At 42.6% G+C, this 18,577-nt stretch overlaps 1 protein-coding gene across 1 annotated transcript; it reads left to right on the top strand.

Annotated features, from left to right (window-relative positions):
- Positions 1-2,202: 2,202 nt before the first annotated feature.
- Positions 2,203-18,468, top strand: fam83fb (family with sequence similarity 83 member Fb). The gene is made up of 5 exons (XM_033623522.2): positions 2,203-2,832; positions 12,473-12,640; positions 14,087-14,208; positions 15,373-16,115; positions 17,590-18,468. The coding sequence occupies exons 1-5, from the start codon at positions 2,350-2,352 to the stop codon at positions 17,634-17,636; spliced, it is 1,563 nt and encodes a 520-aa protein (XP_033479413.2). The 5' UTR covers positions 2,203-2,349; the 3' UTR covers positions 17,637-18,468.
- Positions 18,469-18,577: the final 109 nt, after the last annotated feature.

Genomic DNA, 18,577 nt, shown 5'->3' with positions numbered 1-18,577 from the left:
GTGGTATAGAATTTGTCATTGACACTGTGAAGACTTATGACCCAGCCTCTCTAGTATGGCCTACATATCAAGTTGCTGTTTGCTCAGTTTATTATCTGGGTTGGTCTGTTATTGTCGCACGAACAAGGTGAAGCCTACACTCTACATGTTTCCACAGAACACGCTACTCCCCTTTAAACGTCTGCTGCATTCAGGGTCCATCTGTAAATTCGGTTATTCTGATTGTAAATCCTAAATGTTACCATTCTGCTTTTTTGAAAGATGAATTACATTTATATTCAGTTTATTCCAGAAGGGACAGTGCAAATTAATAAATACACATGATATTAAAATGCCAGAATGAGCCAAGAGGCTGTTTTTCATTCCATGGCCAAGGTGTTTCAAAAGGCCTCCAAAAATACCACAAACAAAAACAAAGCAGGGTGTACAGGTTTTAGAAACGTCCTAAAATACATCAAAGAGAGGAAGGAGAACAAACAAATAAAAACGAGAAGAGGCCATGCTGTTTAAGGACAGGAAAGGGACAGAATCTTTAAATGCACTAGAAGCAGTAGTGACACATGCACATCTCGAACGGCATTGCCAACAAGCAGGACATAAAATGTAAAAATGGGTTAGTGCCGACATGTATGTAATAGTAGTTCTCTAATGTGAACTGGAATTACAATCCACTTTCTCCATTTGCATTTATTTGGTTTGCACTTCCATATTCTCCGTTCTGAGAATTCCAAGGTTCGCGATCTGAGAACCAAGCCAAGGTCCTGTGGGACTTCCAGATCCAGACTGACAAACTAGTCTGGGGCCGTTAGTGGCCGTTTTGGTAAGGAACCGGACCCAGGGCAAGTGAGACAGGATCCGGAATTCCATGGATGCGCTTTTCCGTCAAAATAAAAGCACCAAGCTAATAAAAATGCGGTGAAACTTTTTAATTTAAAGAATATAATTTACAAGAAAAGCCCCAAGCCATTAAGTTAATTGATTTTCTTACACCCCTCATCACCCCAAATCAATGGTGTGCCAAAGTTTTACTTTGGTGAACACTTTTACTTTGGTGGATTTGGTGAATTCGGTGAATTCCACATCCGCTCTCTAGACCGGAACCAGAATCCAGACAAAATTCAGAGAGAATAGAAACCAGGCTCTTCGCCTTATGTGAAAAGGCTGGTGACATGAGGCTACTGACAAACTGGTGATGGCTAACCAACGGGACATCGTGTTGATCGACAAACAGAAGAAGGCAGTTGTGATAGATGTAGCAATCCCGAGCAACCGCAACATCAACAAGAAGGAACACGAGAAACTCGAAAAATACCAAGGGCTGAAAGAGGAGCTAGAAAAGATGTGGGGAGTAAAGGCAACAGTGTTGCCAGTGGTAACCGGAGCACCTCTTGGTGGGGTTGGTGGTATGCCTTCCTCAAGCTCCTCTACCAGAGACCTGGGAGTTTCAAGGTTCTGAGTAGTATCTGAGATGTTCCTAGGACCAAATGTGTCTGGACAGACCTCAGGTGTTGTACCTGGAATCAGCTGGAGCCGCTCTCCCAGTTTGGGGATCACAGCCCTGAGTGCCCCGATTACCACTGGGACCACTTTGGACCTCACCCTCCACATTTGTTCTGATGTTCTGATGCAACTATTGGGACTAACCACCACACGTGAAGGATGAAGGGCTTTCTCCATTGCAGCTCCCACCCTCTGGAGCTCACTCCCTAAATACATCAGAGACTCCCCCTCCTCTCCACCGTCACGAAATCCCCCAAACACACCTCTTCAAAACTCCTTACAACCTCTAAAATACTGTTCTTCTCCCTCTCTGCATTATTTCCCTTCTTATGGATGATTTCATTTGTTTTTTCTTTAGTTTTGTTTTCTTGTTCTTGTTCTCTGTAAAGCGTCTTTGAGCAGAAAAGTGCCATATAAATCCAGTGTAGTATTATTATTATTTTTGTTCCTTCAGCCCCTGGTACTTGTCAATTTCATGCTGTTATACATATGTAAGCTATATATGGTGTCAAAAATCAAACATATGATGTAAAAACACACATTAGTAGTTGTTGTCAAACATAAACACAACATTTTGATGTTGTTTACTGACTGTTTGTGATTGAATCCAAACTCAATTTTACACTTGGACAGTTTCTTTGGCGTGCCTATACTGTAGTACTCTTTATTCCGTTTGCACTTGAAGGCAGCATGGGTTTTCCGCGAGCCCCACCTCTCTCCTATCCGTCCAGGTGAGAAAACTTTCCCAGCCTTATTTAACCTGTCAGGCGTCACATAGGTGTCATCACTCATTCCCACAGGGTGAGAGAGAGTTTCTGAGCTCCAGGAGCCGGAACCGCCGCCGCAGCCATGGCCGAATCCCAGCTCATGTGCATGGAGGACGGCCACATAGGAGTCAAAGTCCCGGAGACCAAACCGGAGTTCTACTACAGCGAGGAGCAGCGCGCTGCCATCGAGGAGCTGCTGAAGAACGGCGACGGCGCCTTCAAGATGAGACTCAAAGAGGACAACATGAAGGACTTTTTATCGGCCAGAGAAGTCAAACTGTTGCTGAGCACCTTCAGACACTATGACTCGGGGGATGACAGCAGCAGCAAAGCGCTGCCGGCCGGGTCGGAGCCGGCAGCCGGCGGCACGGACGCGGATTCAGGGGTCCATTCTACCTATTGGCCCCAGATGTCGGACACCGAGGTGCCGCCGCTGGACATCGGCTGGCCCACCGGGGGGTTGTTCAAAGGGGTGACCCGGGTGGCCGTGCACACACACCCGCCCAAAGGAAACGGACCTCACATCAAGGAGGTGGTGAGGCGCCTCATCCAGGAGGCCACTAAGGTGAGGGGACATGATAAGAGGACATCATTACTGTCATACTATTCATGTCATTAATATTATTTGTATTATAAAGACGTTATTACAGAGCCTTTGTAAAGGCTTGGTACAGTCCAACTTTTTAACGACCACGTGTTATTATAGGTGATTTATTCATGTCTTTATTTTGAACATGTAAATGACAACAAAAACAGTAGTTGAAAACATATCAATATCATAAAAAATACATAATAAAATTCATCTCCAAATTCCATCAAATTACATGTATGAAAAGAAGCAGGAAGAAGTATAAACCTATCTAACCCTACCCCTTTATTCATTAATTAAAATGATAAATACCTCCCTTATAGAAATCCTCAGCTTGTCAGTATGTAAGAGCGACTCATGTACACACCCACATCTAAATATTTACAATCCCGAACATACAAATTACCACTTTTTACACACCTGTATACACAGACCCTTATTTATCTTATACAAAAAAAAAAATCTTAATACACACACACACACACACACACACACACACACACACGACTTCATAAACCAATTAACTACGAATATATTGATTCTTCTTTCAATCGTATGATATGCAATAAACTATTCATAACAAAATATAAATTTAGTCACCTACCCATATACATTCATACACACAAATCTACATACAGATAACTACATTCTTATCTACATATAAATCAATGTAAACACCTGGTTGGTGTCACAGCCCCTCCTCATCCCTGTGCCCTGTAATATGGTTTATGGGAAATTGAAGTTCAATAAAGGCTAGTCTTACTAGCCTGAGTGTCAGACTGAAGCTCCCAGAACCTTCAGTCTGACATCGCCTCCATTGAAGGTGATTTACAAGGGGGAGGGAATTTGATTTTTCCCTAACCAATCAGTAGAGATCAACAACTCACCCAGAATCTGACGTCATTAGTATCCATGCCGCGGGTGTGCCGAAAACAAGCAAGCATTGCCCGTTTAAAATGTCTCCGTCATCGTGCACGCCCAGCTGCATCGCCGTTAAATCCAGTTTAGCAGCTTCCTTAATTTGGTCCTCCATTAACGCGAGTAGTGGCGAAATACCTTGATAGCATCGTTAATGTGGTCTGTAGGATCTGCAGCGGTCGCCATTAGCATGGCGCTGATTGGCTAATCGCTAGACCGGTCCCCACCCCCAGCGTTCATTGGTCCGTCCATCGTTTGGACGAGATAAATTGCAAATTCACTGCAGTATGCCAGACCAGAGATGCAAGCCTACTCAGTTGAGTGGGCGGCGTCTATGGTCTGGAACCAGGCTATAGTCTTACAGCTACACAACAATACAGAACCAATCTCAGGTATGTGTGAGGCTAACTGGTACAGAGCAAGAATACAGTGTTATAAATGAGGTCAAAAGTATGAAGACGACTGAAGTAATGACTCAGCAGCATTTACAGGAAGTTAGGCTTTTATTACCTGCTTGAAATCCTGTAGTTTCCACTGGCCCATTTATAACACACATGCACACCACTGTCAGTATTCCTACAGGTATAACATGGATATGTAGTCAATGTCTGGGAACATTAAAGGGATAGTTCAGATCTTTTGAAGTGGGGTTGTATGAGGTATTTATTCATAGTCAGAATGTTATTTACAGCAGATGTCAGTCTGCCTGCTTCTAATTTGGAGAAGCAGGCTGTATCCCAGCATGGAAGCTAAGCAATGTACTGCTATGGATGGGGCAGGCAAAAAACGTATTTTCGCCACCTACTAAAAGTACCGACTAAATAAAAAAGAAGGGAAAAAAGCATATTTATTTATTTATCTATCTGTCTATCTATCTGTCTATCTATCTATATGTTTGTGATGGAGAACTGAAGCTTTTATATCGCTCCCATCCAAGCCAGACTCCGTTGAGAAAAACAGTAATTTTTTCTCTGGGCTGTGTGTGGCGTCATCTCGTGAGAGCTTTGCTTGTTGCCAGAAGGAAACAGAGGAGCCATGCTGAGCGCCGCTCAGAGTGGCGCTGGTTGTCCTGGAGTACAGTTGAGAGTTTTACTGCATCGGTATCATGGCTGCATATTTACCCGATTTTGAGAATGAAGATGAGCCCTTTTATTACGATGGCCGCCCGTACTTATTTGAGCCCGAGTATATACGGACGAGGAGCTCCTACAAATTGAAGAGCAGACGAGGATAGAGAGAGAGGGCCAATGAGCAGACGAGGGTGAAGCAGCGGCTGCACGAACGCGAATCTCTGAGGACTTGTGGTGCTCCTGTGGTTGCTGTGACTCCATGACCACAGAGGAAGAATGTCTGTGTTGCAACGAGTGGGACCTGTTGCCCAATACTGATGGTCTCGATGTGTCCTGGGATGATACAGAAACTACCAAACGCTGTGTAACTACGTTAGAGGATTTCCCCCCTCTGATCAACAGGGCAGTGCTGGATACCTTTTTTCATGTGCCCAAAATAAATTGGAGGCGGCGGCCAAAACCACAGGGACCAAATGGTCAACTATCCATCAAGTAAGTATAACTAATATGTCTTTATGCATGTAATACTGATATCTAATTGTCTCCAAGACGCACATTTACTGCAAGCAAAGCTCTCGCGAGATGACGTCACACACAGCCCAGAGGAAGTGAAGGGTAAGGGAAACGCTTAGTATGCTATTTACAGAGATAACACTGGCGATCTGAACCGGTCAGTGGCGGAAAAAAGCACTTTTAATGCGCAAACTTATACGGGACGCATTTGCCCCCATATCTACTGTTTTAGCTCGTTGCCGGCTGCATCCGCCTCCTTCAATACTGAACCAATTTTAAAACGAGCTGTACCTATGAATCATACGCACACATACACATGGGGAGATAGGGCCCAGGTTGAAAAATACCGAAGTTATCCTTTAACATTGCTGAACGCTGGAGCTGCTGGTCTGTCGCTGCCTAGGTGACTTTGGTGTTTAGTACAGTGAGTTCGGATTCCCCAAAGTCGCACAATAACGCAAACAAACTAACTTATCGAGGCAGCAGTGGACCTGCAGCTCAGGTGGTCAGTGTCTAAAATTACTGTTTTTGTCAATGGAGTCTGGTGGCTTTTACAAGAGATGGGCAACTGAAGCTGTTAATGGCTTCCCCGTCAGAAAGTGCTATCTGTGGCAAGGTAAAGCAGTGAAAATACTAAAATGTGTGTAAACAGTACATTCCTTAGCTTCCGTGTTAATACTTCTGTCTGCTTCACCAAACCGACTGGAAGTAATACACTGACTATGGATAAGTACCTCGTATAATCCCACATCACAAAATTCAAATTGTCCCTTTAAGATGCTGTTGAGGCAGCAATAATCTGATGTGTGGGTGGAGCGAGAGATGGTACAATGGGTTTTGTTGACACCAAAGTCACCAAATAATGGCAAACAAATAAGGACATTTGAGCAAAGTATACTGTACATCAACTGAACAGGTGGCAAACACAAAATATATTATGTTTTATAATGGTATTTATGACATGTTCAGCAAATTTGGTGGTCAGTTTCTGTTGCAGTAGGGCCACACTCCATGGCCAAAAGTATGTGGACATGGACGCATTAAATGTGACAAATTAAACCATCAGTTTTTCTTCTGTCTGACCAGTGGGCCAAAAATAAAACACAGTAAGTTCACTTTTATAGGCAACTAACACACCAGCAAATGTTCACATTCCAGCTGTAACCAGTGACTTTTTTGGCATGTCCTATAAAACAAAGGGCATATCCTCTTATGCAACTAAATAAAAGGCGGGGTGATTGACTGTGTCAGTGATTAATACCTCCTCACACACAGACTGAGAGCCTGAAGTGGGTCTGTGTATTTGAGCTGCCCATTGTAATGTTTACTCATAGACTGCTGGAGCTCCGCTGAGTCATCTGTTCCGCCTGCTCACAGCAACACAGTGACATGCTCTGCTCGGCTCACCCCTGTGCCTCCTAAAAACTGGGTCAAAGAAGACGACAGGCGCGTGTGTCAAATACTCACTCAGGCTTTTTATGTCTGTTTGATTTTGATTGGCATTATTAAGTGACTCATCTATGGATTTCCATTTAATTTTCCAGAGAAATCCCCTGTCTTTCTTCTCTTTCCCTCTCTCCCACACCTCTTTTCTTGTGTGCTTACTTTTTCTAACTAATTTTACTCGCCTTCCTTCCTTCTCTTCTTCCTGGTTTTAAAGCTACTAAACCAGAAGCATTACAAGTGGTGAAACAAGATCTCTGCCCCTTGAAAGACTGATTTTCTCCCTGCTTGTATGCTTTTGATTAAAATAGTGATTCACAGTATGAACATTAGTCTGTACACATCCACCTTCCTTCCTGGTTTCTTCCTTCCTTCCAGTTATTATCTCGTCATGTTGGGCATACAGCAGGTATACGTCAGCTCAGTGTTTTGTTTGCTAGTTCATTTACTTTGTAATATTTTCCTGTATAAACCAGGAAGTATTATCTTTTTTGGGTGTTCCCCAGAGTTATGAGATAAACAAAAAGTTATATAAATACAGTAGGCAGATTAGTTTGATGTGCATCTGTGGAATGGAACAAAGCTACCAGCTTTGTTGTCACTTATCAAGAAAGACAATGAGCTTCTTTAGAGCAATAACAAACACACACATGCTCAAGATAACACATGTTGAGCAACCAGTTCTCCTGGCACCAACATAATCATCTTTGCACGCAGATAATAAATCTGTCCTCATTGGTGGTTCTTGTTTTGGTTTCTGATTTGACTCGCACTGAGTCCACTGTCCACACGTCTCCCCACATACCCAACTGCTGGCTCTTAGGAATTCCTTTATTTGGTAAAAGCTTGTTCCTCTGTTGTTACCCCCACAAGTTCACTCAGCATTTTTCCTCAATGAGACACTGAGTGGAAACAACAGGACCTTTTTCTGCCCGACAGAGAAACATTTGTTGCAAATTTAAAGAGATACTTTCTTTTTTTCCCAGTGACTTTGCTTTGTAAGGGAACAGTGGAACAGTTGAATAACACACATTTCCAAACCTTTATTTTCTGCCTGGACTGAACATGTCCCTGCATGTCTGAGAGGATAACCTCTCCCTTTTTTTCCCTCGTAATCTTTTATCCTGCACATCTGTATTCCACAGTATATTATTATTGTATGGACCCAAAATGCAGCTTCTGTCTGAGCACTGTGGCTTTGACTCTTAATTTTACCTATAAAGTTCGTAAGACTGAGAACGACACTTTCCATTACCTGTCTGTTCGAAAAACACCTGAGTCTACATACTAAGGCTACTTCAATTTCATTTTCTGTAACGACTTATCCTATTAGGGGTTATGGGGGGCTGGAGCCTATCCCAACTGACATCGGGCAAGAGGCGGGGTACACCCTAGACAGGTCGCCAGACTATCGCAGTGCTGACACATAGAGACAGACAACCATTCATGCTCACATTCACACCTACACCTATTTAGAGTCACCAACTTTAAGTTAAATTTGTATTGTGGGAGGAAGCTGGAGTACCCGGAGAAAACCCACGCTGACACAGGCAGAACATGCAGACCCAGCACAGAAGGGCTCCCCCACCCCGAGGTCTAATCCCCCACCCTGGGTTCAAACTAGGAACCCTCTTGCTGTGAGGTGACAAGGCTAACCGCTGTTCCACCGTGCAGCCTACTTTCACCTACAGGGCTTGATGCTCAATTCCTGCTATTTCCCCAGATCTGATCATTATGCCTTGACTGTTCACATTCATGTTTGAAGGGACCCATATCTGATAATAGTTTGAACAGATCGGACTTGAAACACCTCATATGTGACCAATAATGGGTGCAGTTACATGATGGCCTCTCATTCAGAATGAAATAAATCTGAATGAAATCATTCAGAATTAAAGTTTTTCCAGGTAGTTTACATGAGAAATATTCATTCTGAATGAGGGTTTACACAGGAGATCAGTTTAATTGCCTTTATTCGGGTCCGTGCGAGGTTTGGGGCAGGGGAAGGTTTCTGATTGGATAGGGGGCGGGGCGGATGTTACGTGTTTACGTTTACCGGAAGAAAACACTGTAGTCCTCGCTCCTGATAACAAGATGCTTGACGACGCCGTTCTTAGTGCCTTTTTCGGCCTTGTTTTGCTTATATTCTTGAAGCAGCAGTACGACAACAACCTTGTTCTGCTAATGCTTCGTCTGTTGAGGAGAAGAAGGGAGGGATAAGGTCGAAGAAGGGAGATAGAAGAGCGTGCTGTGGCGAATGGAAGCCGGTTAGTGCAACGAGTCCGACTGCTCTATCTCAGCCCGTTGCTATGCGCACTGTATACGTCATCGCGCCAGAAGGGCAAGGAAACGAGCATGTGCAGAAAGACCAGATTGAACTTAAAGAGGAATGAGTGTATACAAGTGCAAGAAATTCTTTCATTCGGAATTAGAAACGGAATATTCCAGCCTCTTATATTGGAATGAATTTTCAATCGCATTGGCCATTTTCATTCCGAATTAGGTGTTTACAAGATCACTTTTAATAGGAATGAACTTTCATTCCGAATGAAAAGGGAGTTAAACTGTCCATGTAAACGCACTCACTGTCACACGTGCGCTGGAACTACAACAAAACAACTTGCTAAACGTCACATTTGGGGAAACATGAATGATATACCGCTGCAAGCTTCATTTCCCAAATGATCACCATAGTAGGCAGATCCGAAGAGGTCATGCTGCATAATAATATGCTATGTGCTTTTGTTTTGGAGAGTGTGTAGGGTATTTTCGGAGAAATGGTCCTTTGGAGCACTGGGTATTTGTTTTCAGGATAGTAGGCTGTCATACAGATGAACTTTTGGTCCACTGGCTGTGTAGCGGCAATCTTTCATCCATCCAGTAGGCCTGCTCCACATTACCACCACTATTAAGCAGTCCGTTGGCAATAAGCTTGACACGAAATGAATCTTCCAAGGCAGTACCTCCGTTTGAAAATTTTAATTAAAAAAAATCAAAAAACAAACTTAAAAGATTCACTCTTAATTGGCTCAACTAGGCACACCGTCAAAAAACTGTCTTGCTCCTTCCGCTGCTTAACCATCTCTGAGGGCTGTTTGGCTGTGACATCATCAAAAGCATGACTTAAAGGAGCATTTCCACATCTTTAAAGTAAAACTACCATACTATTCTTACTAATATCAATATGGCTCTTACAGGCTGTATTAGCAGCTGTTGCTCTTAGTTCTGTGGAGAGTCAGAGGTGTAAATGGACCGCACTGTGCTTGTATACCAATCAGCCAAAACATTAAAACCACTGACAGGTGAAGTAAATAACATTGATCATCTTGTTACAGTGCAGTGTTCTGCTGGGAAAACTGGGGTCCTAGCATGTGGTCGCCACTTGACATGCACCACCCACCCAAACACCACTGTGGTCCAAGCAAACCCCGTCATGGCAACATCACAACTCAGTGGCAGTAGCCCCCCCCTCCCCCAGCAGGACAATGCGTCATGCCACACTGCAAAACCTGCTCAGGAATGGCCTGAGGAATGTGACAAAGAGCCTAAGGCCTTGACCTGTAAAGCATTTGGTATAATGCTCCTGTTGTTAAATACACCCAACATTTTTATATTGTTGGGTGTGATGACCATTGCAGCCTCTAGAGGCTTTTAATGGAGGTCAAGACTTTTTCACTTGTCTAAACTTTCATCTTGATGTGCATTAAGTTATGGTGCATTATTAACCGAATAAACCCAAATTTATTACATACACAGCACAGCTGGACACTGGTTTTAACCACTGTATTCCATTATATTGGTCATCAATAATTTTCAGCATGTGGGTTTTTTGTGTCATTTTTAAAGGTTACAGTTAAATGCAGGTAAAGTCAGTGTACATCTGTTTGATTTTGCCTACATACAAAACTACCGGCTCTTAGGAAGTCCTTTATTTGGTAAAAGCAAAGTGCAGACCTCTGCTAATCCCGACTCTGACAGAGGAGAAAGCAAAAGTAGCATGGGGGCATTTCTAAAGACATTTAAGTTCTAAATTCCTCAGCTGATCTCCTGTTGTTGTCGTAAAGCTCTATCTCTGATCTGTCAGCCTGACAGGAACACAGCAGAGGGATAACACAGTGGTTTTCTCCACTGGTGCAAAACCAGCAGCTAAGACTCTTCATGTGGCCTTTACTGTGCCCTCAGGGTGAGTGTATCACTGGGTCGCAAAGTGCTTCACTTGGACAGATTAGCTTCACCGGCTGGTTTCTTTGTTAGCTGTCTAATAAGACATTGTGCACGTCAGCATTTTATTGATTTCTTTTTCTCGGCCTTTGAGAGGTAACGTGGATGAGAAACGGTAGTGAGTCTGAGCTTGGGTTACAATGTGTTTTTTTCTCCTGCCACCATGATTTTAAAAAAAAAGGACCAAATGGTGAATAGAATTTTTTTTGCATTTTTCTGTATGTAAATTCACCCTTTTTCTTGATCAGATTCTTTTTCTGCCTGTGCCTCAAAACAATCCTGTCTCTGATCTTTGCAGGCAGTTCCTTCAACCTCATGGCTTGGTTTTTGCTCTGATGTGCCTTTCAGTCCTGAGGCTTTATATAGACAGGTGTGTGCCTGTCCAGATCATGGCCAGTCAGTTGAATTTACCACAGGTTTGCCCCAATCAAGGTGTAGAAACATCTGAGAGATGATCAAGAGAAGTGGGAGACACCTGGGCTCAGTTTCAAGCCTTATTGCAAATGGTCTGAATACTTACGTCAGTTTTTCCTTTTGATACATTTGCAAATTTAAAATCCTGTCTTGGCTTTGTTGTTATGGGGTATTGAGTGAAGATTGATGAGGGAAAACAAGAACTGAGACAATTTTAGTATGCGGCTGCCACATAGCAAAACTGTGACGGAGCCTGGATAGTTTCTGAATTCACTGTATAATGAATTGTTGGCTTTAAAGGCACAGTTAACCACCAAATCAGAAACGTACAGAAATGTACTTGTGCTATTTATTAATCCAGATTGTTTTGGTGTGAGTTGCCGAGTGTTGGAGATATTGGCTGTAGAGTTGTCTGCCTTCTCTCCAATGTAATGTAACGAGATGGCATTCGGCTTGTGGAGCTCAACGTGCCCAAAAAAATATATATACATTTGAAAAACTCTCTTTCCAAAAATTATGACCTGGTTGCTCAAGATAATCCACAGACCTTGTCGTGAGCATTTTCTTGAAGGAACCATTTCATTTCTACTGAACTACACCCACAAACTATCAGCTTGCAGTCCTCTTCGGCCAAGCTGTAACGTTAGCTTGCTCAGTAGTGCTAGTTGAGCTAGCAGTAGATGCACACTTCCTTCTACATGGTGATACAATTGGCAGGTGTAGTTCAGTAGAAAGAAAATAGTTCATACATGAAACTGCTCAAAACAAGGTGTGGCGATTATCTTGAGTAACCAGGTCATGATTTCTGGAAGGAGACATTGCTGTTTCAAAATGTATTTTTTGGCGCTTTGAGCACCACAAACTGAGTAGCAGATAGTTCCATTACATTTGAGAGAAGGCAGATATCTGTACAGCTGATATCTCCAACACACTGCAGCGCACACCAAAATAATCTGATGGAAGAAGTAAATGTATATTTATTTTTGGGGTGAACGGTCATTTTAAGATACTGTCAAACTAATCCTTTTCTCATGCAGGTGATAGCAATAGTAATGGATATGCTCACAGACATCCAGATCCTGCAGGACCTGATGGATGCAGCCTGTCGTCGCGCCGTGCCCGTTTACATCTTGCTGGATAACCAAGGTGTGCCGCACTTCCTGGATATGTGCTCCAGGCTGCAGATTGGCTCACAGCACCTTCGGGTAAAAATTACACTTATACATCAGAGATAAACGTAGCACAGTCATATAGCTAGCATCATGTAGGGCTGACCCAAAAAATTCGAAGCTTCAAAGCTTTTGTTCAGTGGCACGGGATTCAATTGTGGGGGGGGGGAACCAAACGAATATTCTGCCTTTTTTTTCTCCCGTTTTTTTGGGGGACCTTGAACGCAACACTAACCCCATTAGGCCGAGTAAAGAATCCGGTCTGATTGTTGCATCAATTGCCTAAAAAAGTTTCACAGTAAATCAGAGAACAGGGATAGTATTATTGCCACGGGTTATTTGAAATGGACAAAGGCATTCTTTACTGGTGAGTTAAGGGAGAAGAGCTATCATGTAATTAAAAAAGAAAACATCTCCGACAAGGAAACAGAAAGCCTGACGTGCAATGAATGGAGACCTATTATCCTGTTTGAACACAGACGACTAAATTCTTTCAACAATGTGACTCAAAATAATGATAAAATAGATTTTATTGATATAAAATGATATGCTGATGGTGACATTTTCCACCGGTCCGCTGCGCTCTGAGTCTGGTGTCAGTGACACATGCTGCTCTGAGTTGTGGAGTACGCGCCGAGAGTTTTTAATTTTCAGTGTTAAATCAAAAGTTAAACACTACTTATCAGCAACCAGAAGTGTTTTTTCGTTTGTGAATATTTTTATCTTAATTCTAGGGTTGCAAGAAACTACCTTTTCGCCATAATTTTTAAGTTATTAACTTTTTTGGACTTTTTTCGCTCCCACCCCGGTCGTCGAAGGCTGAGATTTAAAATCGTTCTGAGCTCTGAAGCTTCGATTTTCCAAAATGAAGTCGAAGGTCAGCCCTAGCATCATGTAATCAAATGTTGCTTGGGTTCTGATGGATTTTTTAAATGATAATTGTTTGGTTTAATACATTAAGCAAGGGCTCCTGGAAAAGCAGTATCAAAACTATTTGGATTATCATCTGGAAATTACGTAAATTAAGATGAATTGGACTCTTGTCCCAACCTGTTGATAAATCGATGTAATCAATCAATGAAAAATGTGTACAATGGATAAACAGCAAAGAGCTGTTGGAGCCAAACAAGTGATACATTCAAATTCTAAAGAGGACTAGCAAAATATTAATCGCAACACTGAAATCATCACATTTCTTGAAATATTTTAATTAAACATTGTAGAAATTTGGCATTTTTGTGATACATCCAGAGATTCTTCTACATCATTAATTTCCTTTTTGCTTTTACAGTGTTAGACAACTAGTAGTACCAGTCAGCCATTGACAGGTTTAGGTGCACTGAACATTTTTAGGGAATGGACCTTGACAATTGTCACTTTTAAAAGTTCAAATTATCTAGTGTTTGCAACTTTGACACAGTGACAAACTGTTGGTATTACTGGCTGTGTTGTTTTCCTGACTGTGACCCTTTGTGGCTGCAGAAAATCCGAACCAGAACACTTGAGGGAATTGGCTTCGGTTTGTCCTTCGGCAGACTGCCTGGTGCACTCTGTAATAAGTACATGCTGGTGGACGGTGACAAAGTCATGTTTGGCTCGTACAGGTGAGGTCTGAGTGTGTGTAATTTTACCATTTTGTACTGCACTTGTTTCCATCACTTTTGAATAGAATGTGTCTTTGTGTAACGTGTTGTTAATTCCTTATTAAGTGTATTAACGGAGCTCTATACGTTATTCAGAGCATTAATATAGCAGCAAACAAGTATTTGCTTTGTAAAGATATAGTGGAATAACGGCGTCCTGAGCAGAGAATGAAGTCATGCTACCTCTGTCAGAGTTTCAGTGTTCTCTGTTGTGGTAGGCAGTGTGACCCTGTGTGTGCGTCCCACTGGCTGGCTAATTGCAGACATTCACTGCACTCGTACAGAAGTTACTGCTGGTGTCAGGACAGCATTGTCGCTGAAGCATAGCACCCATCCTCCAGTTTTCCACCCGGTTAACACCATCAACTCTGTTAGCACTGGTGCCTTTGTTAGCACTGTTCACGTCGTTTGGACCATCGGCTGCTAGCCACCGGCTCAGCCACCTCCGTGTTAAGAGCAGTATGCAGACAATATCTGAATCATAGATATGTTCTTAACATCATATAGAGCTCCTTCAAATGCACAGTAATTTAAGAGTTTAATTAAATGTTATCTCCGATTTAAAAATGTCCAACTTCAGTGACTTTGAGTGTGAACATGGAAAGATGTTGATTATGTGCAGCTTTGGCTGATAAGCATGTCAAAAGTATTTGGTCATATACCACAGTGTTGGACAAATTAAAATGTTTGATGGCACTATTTTAAATGTCAGGGGATCACCAAAGTTAGTTAAACTCTTCCTGAGAGCGACATGAAGGTCTGTACCAAATGTCACGGGCTGTCATGTCCTTGCAATAGTTGTTGAGATATTTACTTAAAACGGCCAATGTCAACCTGCTAGTGGTGCAAAATGAACAATAAGGGGATCCCCAAAGTCATTAGGATTCATGCTTTGAGGATCATGAATGTCTATACTACAACACATGATAATCCATCCAGTTGTTGTTGAGATATTCCAAGGGACCAATGTGATACAGCTAAATACAATGATAGAGATTATTCAAGCAGTAAACATAAAAGCAATGGTCAAAGCTACGAAAATTAGTTGTAATAAACTGGAATTATCCTTTAATGCTCTATGCTTGAAACTAACGGTCAATGGTTGTATAATTGTCTCTGTCCCAGTTTCGCCTGGTGTGCGTCTCGTATGGACCGGAACATGATCACCGTGATGACGGGGCAAGTGGTTGACTTCTTTGACCAGGACTTCCGTGAGCTTTACGCCATCTCTGAGAAGCTAAATCTCTACAAGGAGTTCCATGTCAGCCCACCTGCTGCCAACACAGCAATACGCTCCAAAGTGGGCTCCATACGCCCACCTCTACCGGCAACAACTTCCCGCTTCCAGGTTAGCTTAGGGGATTCGCGGAAAGTTAACATTGAGATACCTGCACACAAATTCTACAACCCGAAATACTCACTGGTATTTGGGGACATCCCACGTCCACCAGGGTCTCTGCAGGAGCGCGGACCCAAGAGAGGGTCAGCTCTGGCTGAGGTTCCTGAGGAAATGGACCCAGGAAGGCCACAAGTGGCCAGCAGTGAGAGGGTGGAACGGCTGAGTCCGGTGTCCTCAGAACCCCTGAGTGACAGCTTCCAGAGGCCAAACGGACTCGAGCAGGACAAGAAGGGGCGACTCACATGGAGGCAGAAATTCTCTAGAGTGAAAAAGCCCAGTAAGCCTTCGGACAGCAACCAGGCTGGCAGTGCTTGTCCTTCACCCACAGAAACCAATAGGACGGATGAGAACGAGGACAACTTTGAGGTGATCGTGAAATCTCCATCCAAATGGAAGGGTAAAAAGCCAGCTAAAGTTGGCAAGAGGACAGACTCTGAGCAAACCATCAGCACTGTACAGGACGATGACAGTAAGTCTGGAATAAAGTGGGTAATAATGACTGAATACAGAATAAACAAATAACCTAATCCAGTGGTTCAAAACATGGTAAATCTGAGGGGTCACGAGACAATTCTTGATGAATTGAAGTCATAGGGGGCCGTGTTTACCAACAGCAAAACTAAATCAAAGCATCATTTAAAAAACACAACTCAAGCTGTATAACCCAAGGCATAAGCAGCGCAGGCTCACTACTCGTCCATGCGTAAGACTGTTTATGTGGAAGTGTTTTATATCGTAAGGTTTTAGCAAAACTGCACGTGGAGAATACTAACCATACGACTAAATAATTGAGACGTAGATTATACTGCAAGATCTGTGTGAGTGTGTCTTAAACGGATGTTTCGATACAGTTTTGTTGTTGCTAAATGCGGCTCCCAACAACTTGAATTCATCTAGAATAGTGGTTCCCAGCTGGTGGTCCAAAGTGGGTCACAAGTCCATTCTGAATGGACCGCAAGTATCTCACAAACATGTCAAGTTTGTAAAAAAAACACACTTTATTTTAGGTAGTGACTATCTAGCACAGAGCGTTTACTTTGAAGTGCCATTTCCTGCTGTAGAGTGACTACTGGACAGCAACTTGACAGAGACAGCAAATTAGCTCAATGATGGGGCCGAATATAGGTTTGACACTGAATATATCAAACTGTTAGCCTGGAAATCCAGACCCAAATCTAGAAAGATTTAGGGTCTGGCCATGAGTAATGAAAATGGCCCAACTTGAGCAGCGGCACCAAGCATGCATTTGAAAATATCACTGCACGCAACTGGATAACACTATGACCAATCAGAACAATACAGAGGATGACGTATCCAGAGCTTAGCTACCAGCGGAGCTAACTGGTAGATTAGACTCTTGCCGTATCGGCAAAACAGCAAAAACGTCCTTCTTGCAAAGGAAAGACTCGAGCGCCGTCTTCTGTTCCTCTTTTAGAGAAAAAGCCAAGTCTAACTCGTTCATTGTAGCGGCCAAAGCCGTTTCAAACAACTGGTGTTCATCCGTAGCCATCTTGCAATGTTTACTGACTGATTCCGGACTTCGCTGTCGCAGCGCTGTCGTCATATGTTTAGCTCGCCTCTGGCCCGCCTATATCAGATACACCAATGTGATTGGTGCAGCTCAGCTCCAATGGCATGGGTAATGAGCATCATTACTGATTGCCAGAGTGACTCGCTGAGCAAATTCAAATTGTGCTCTCGTGAGAACTCTGGATTTCCAGGGTATCAAACTGTGTGGACCTTGAACTAATGACTAAGGAGAAATCTGGACCCTGTGGCTCGACCGGTTGGGAACCGCTGATCTAGAAAAATCTCAGTTTTTGGAGTCTTAGTCATATATATGCTGTAAAATAAAGTGGTAACATGTTTACAGATGTTATCCTCTATAGATAGACTCTACATAATAATCTCTTTGGCCTCATTAATCTCTTCTTTTCTTACAGGTGTTAAGAGTCGACGTCGAGGGAAACAGGCATGTAAAGTGTCCTGAGATGATCCAGTCAGTCTTTGTCCACAGAATGGATTGCATTCGGAAAATGGATTCCAAATTGACTCCCTCGACACTAATGTTACTTTTAGTTGTACGTTATTGTAAATATTTTATCCAGTGCCTTCAAAAAGGACCAAATTAACATGCAGCTCTTGAGGCACTGATACTTTCAGTTTTTCAAGGTTTGGTGCCAAATTTAAAATGCTGAATCAATAATCAACATGCTAGGTGATAGCTGTTGCTCTTGTCGGGTGCAGAAAGGTTTAATGAGATATTCGCCGGTGATCATTGCAACTTGATTTCTTCTGGATGTTTTTTGGCTATGTGGATACACGGCTAAGTGCTTGTCTGGAGGACACTGAATGTAAAGTTGGTGAAATGCACTTTTAGTACACTAAACATGAAATAAGTCGACTTAATTTTGCACACATAGACAGTGCTCAGGTACAAGAGAATTTAAAGGAAGCATTTTTCTGAAGTTACACATTTATACACCCCTGCAGACATCCAAATGGTGAACCTCAGCTGCCCTTTCAAAATAAGAGTTCAGACCTGCAGGGTAGTGATCGAAGTAGGGAAGACGCCCTCTGACAAAACTAAAGCACAACCTTGTAAGGCCTTTTTCTGATCTCTCTGTTTGATCAAATAAAACTGAACCAAAAGAAAGTTTTACAATTATCTCCCTGTTTCACCCTTGGTGGTGAGGTCTTTCTATGTATACAGTACTTTACTACCTTCTTACTTTGTTGCAGTCGCAGTGTCCTTTGCCAGTTTTTAAAGTTGTGATATATCTTCGTAAGTGTTTTCAATAAATTGTTTCCGACAACAAACAGTTTAAATGTGCCGTGTTGAACTGTTGTGTTAAAATTCCTCAGAATTTCCTTGTGTGAAAGCTGTTTTTCAAATTTTGTATTACATTTTCTTTTGGCTTTCAGGACTCA

The sequence above is a fragment of the Epinephelus lanceolatus genome, chromosome 3 (genome assembly GCF_041903045.1).
Source record: "Epinephelus lanceolatus isolate andai-2023 chromosome 3, ASM4190304v1, whole genome shotgun sequence".
Classification (NCBI taxonomy): Eukaryota; Metazoa; Chordata; class Actinopteri; order Perciformes; family Serranidae; genus Epinephelus; species Epinephelus lanceolatus.
This window is presented reverse-complemented; position numbering and strand designations above follow the sequence as displayed.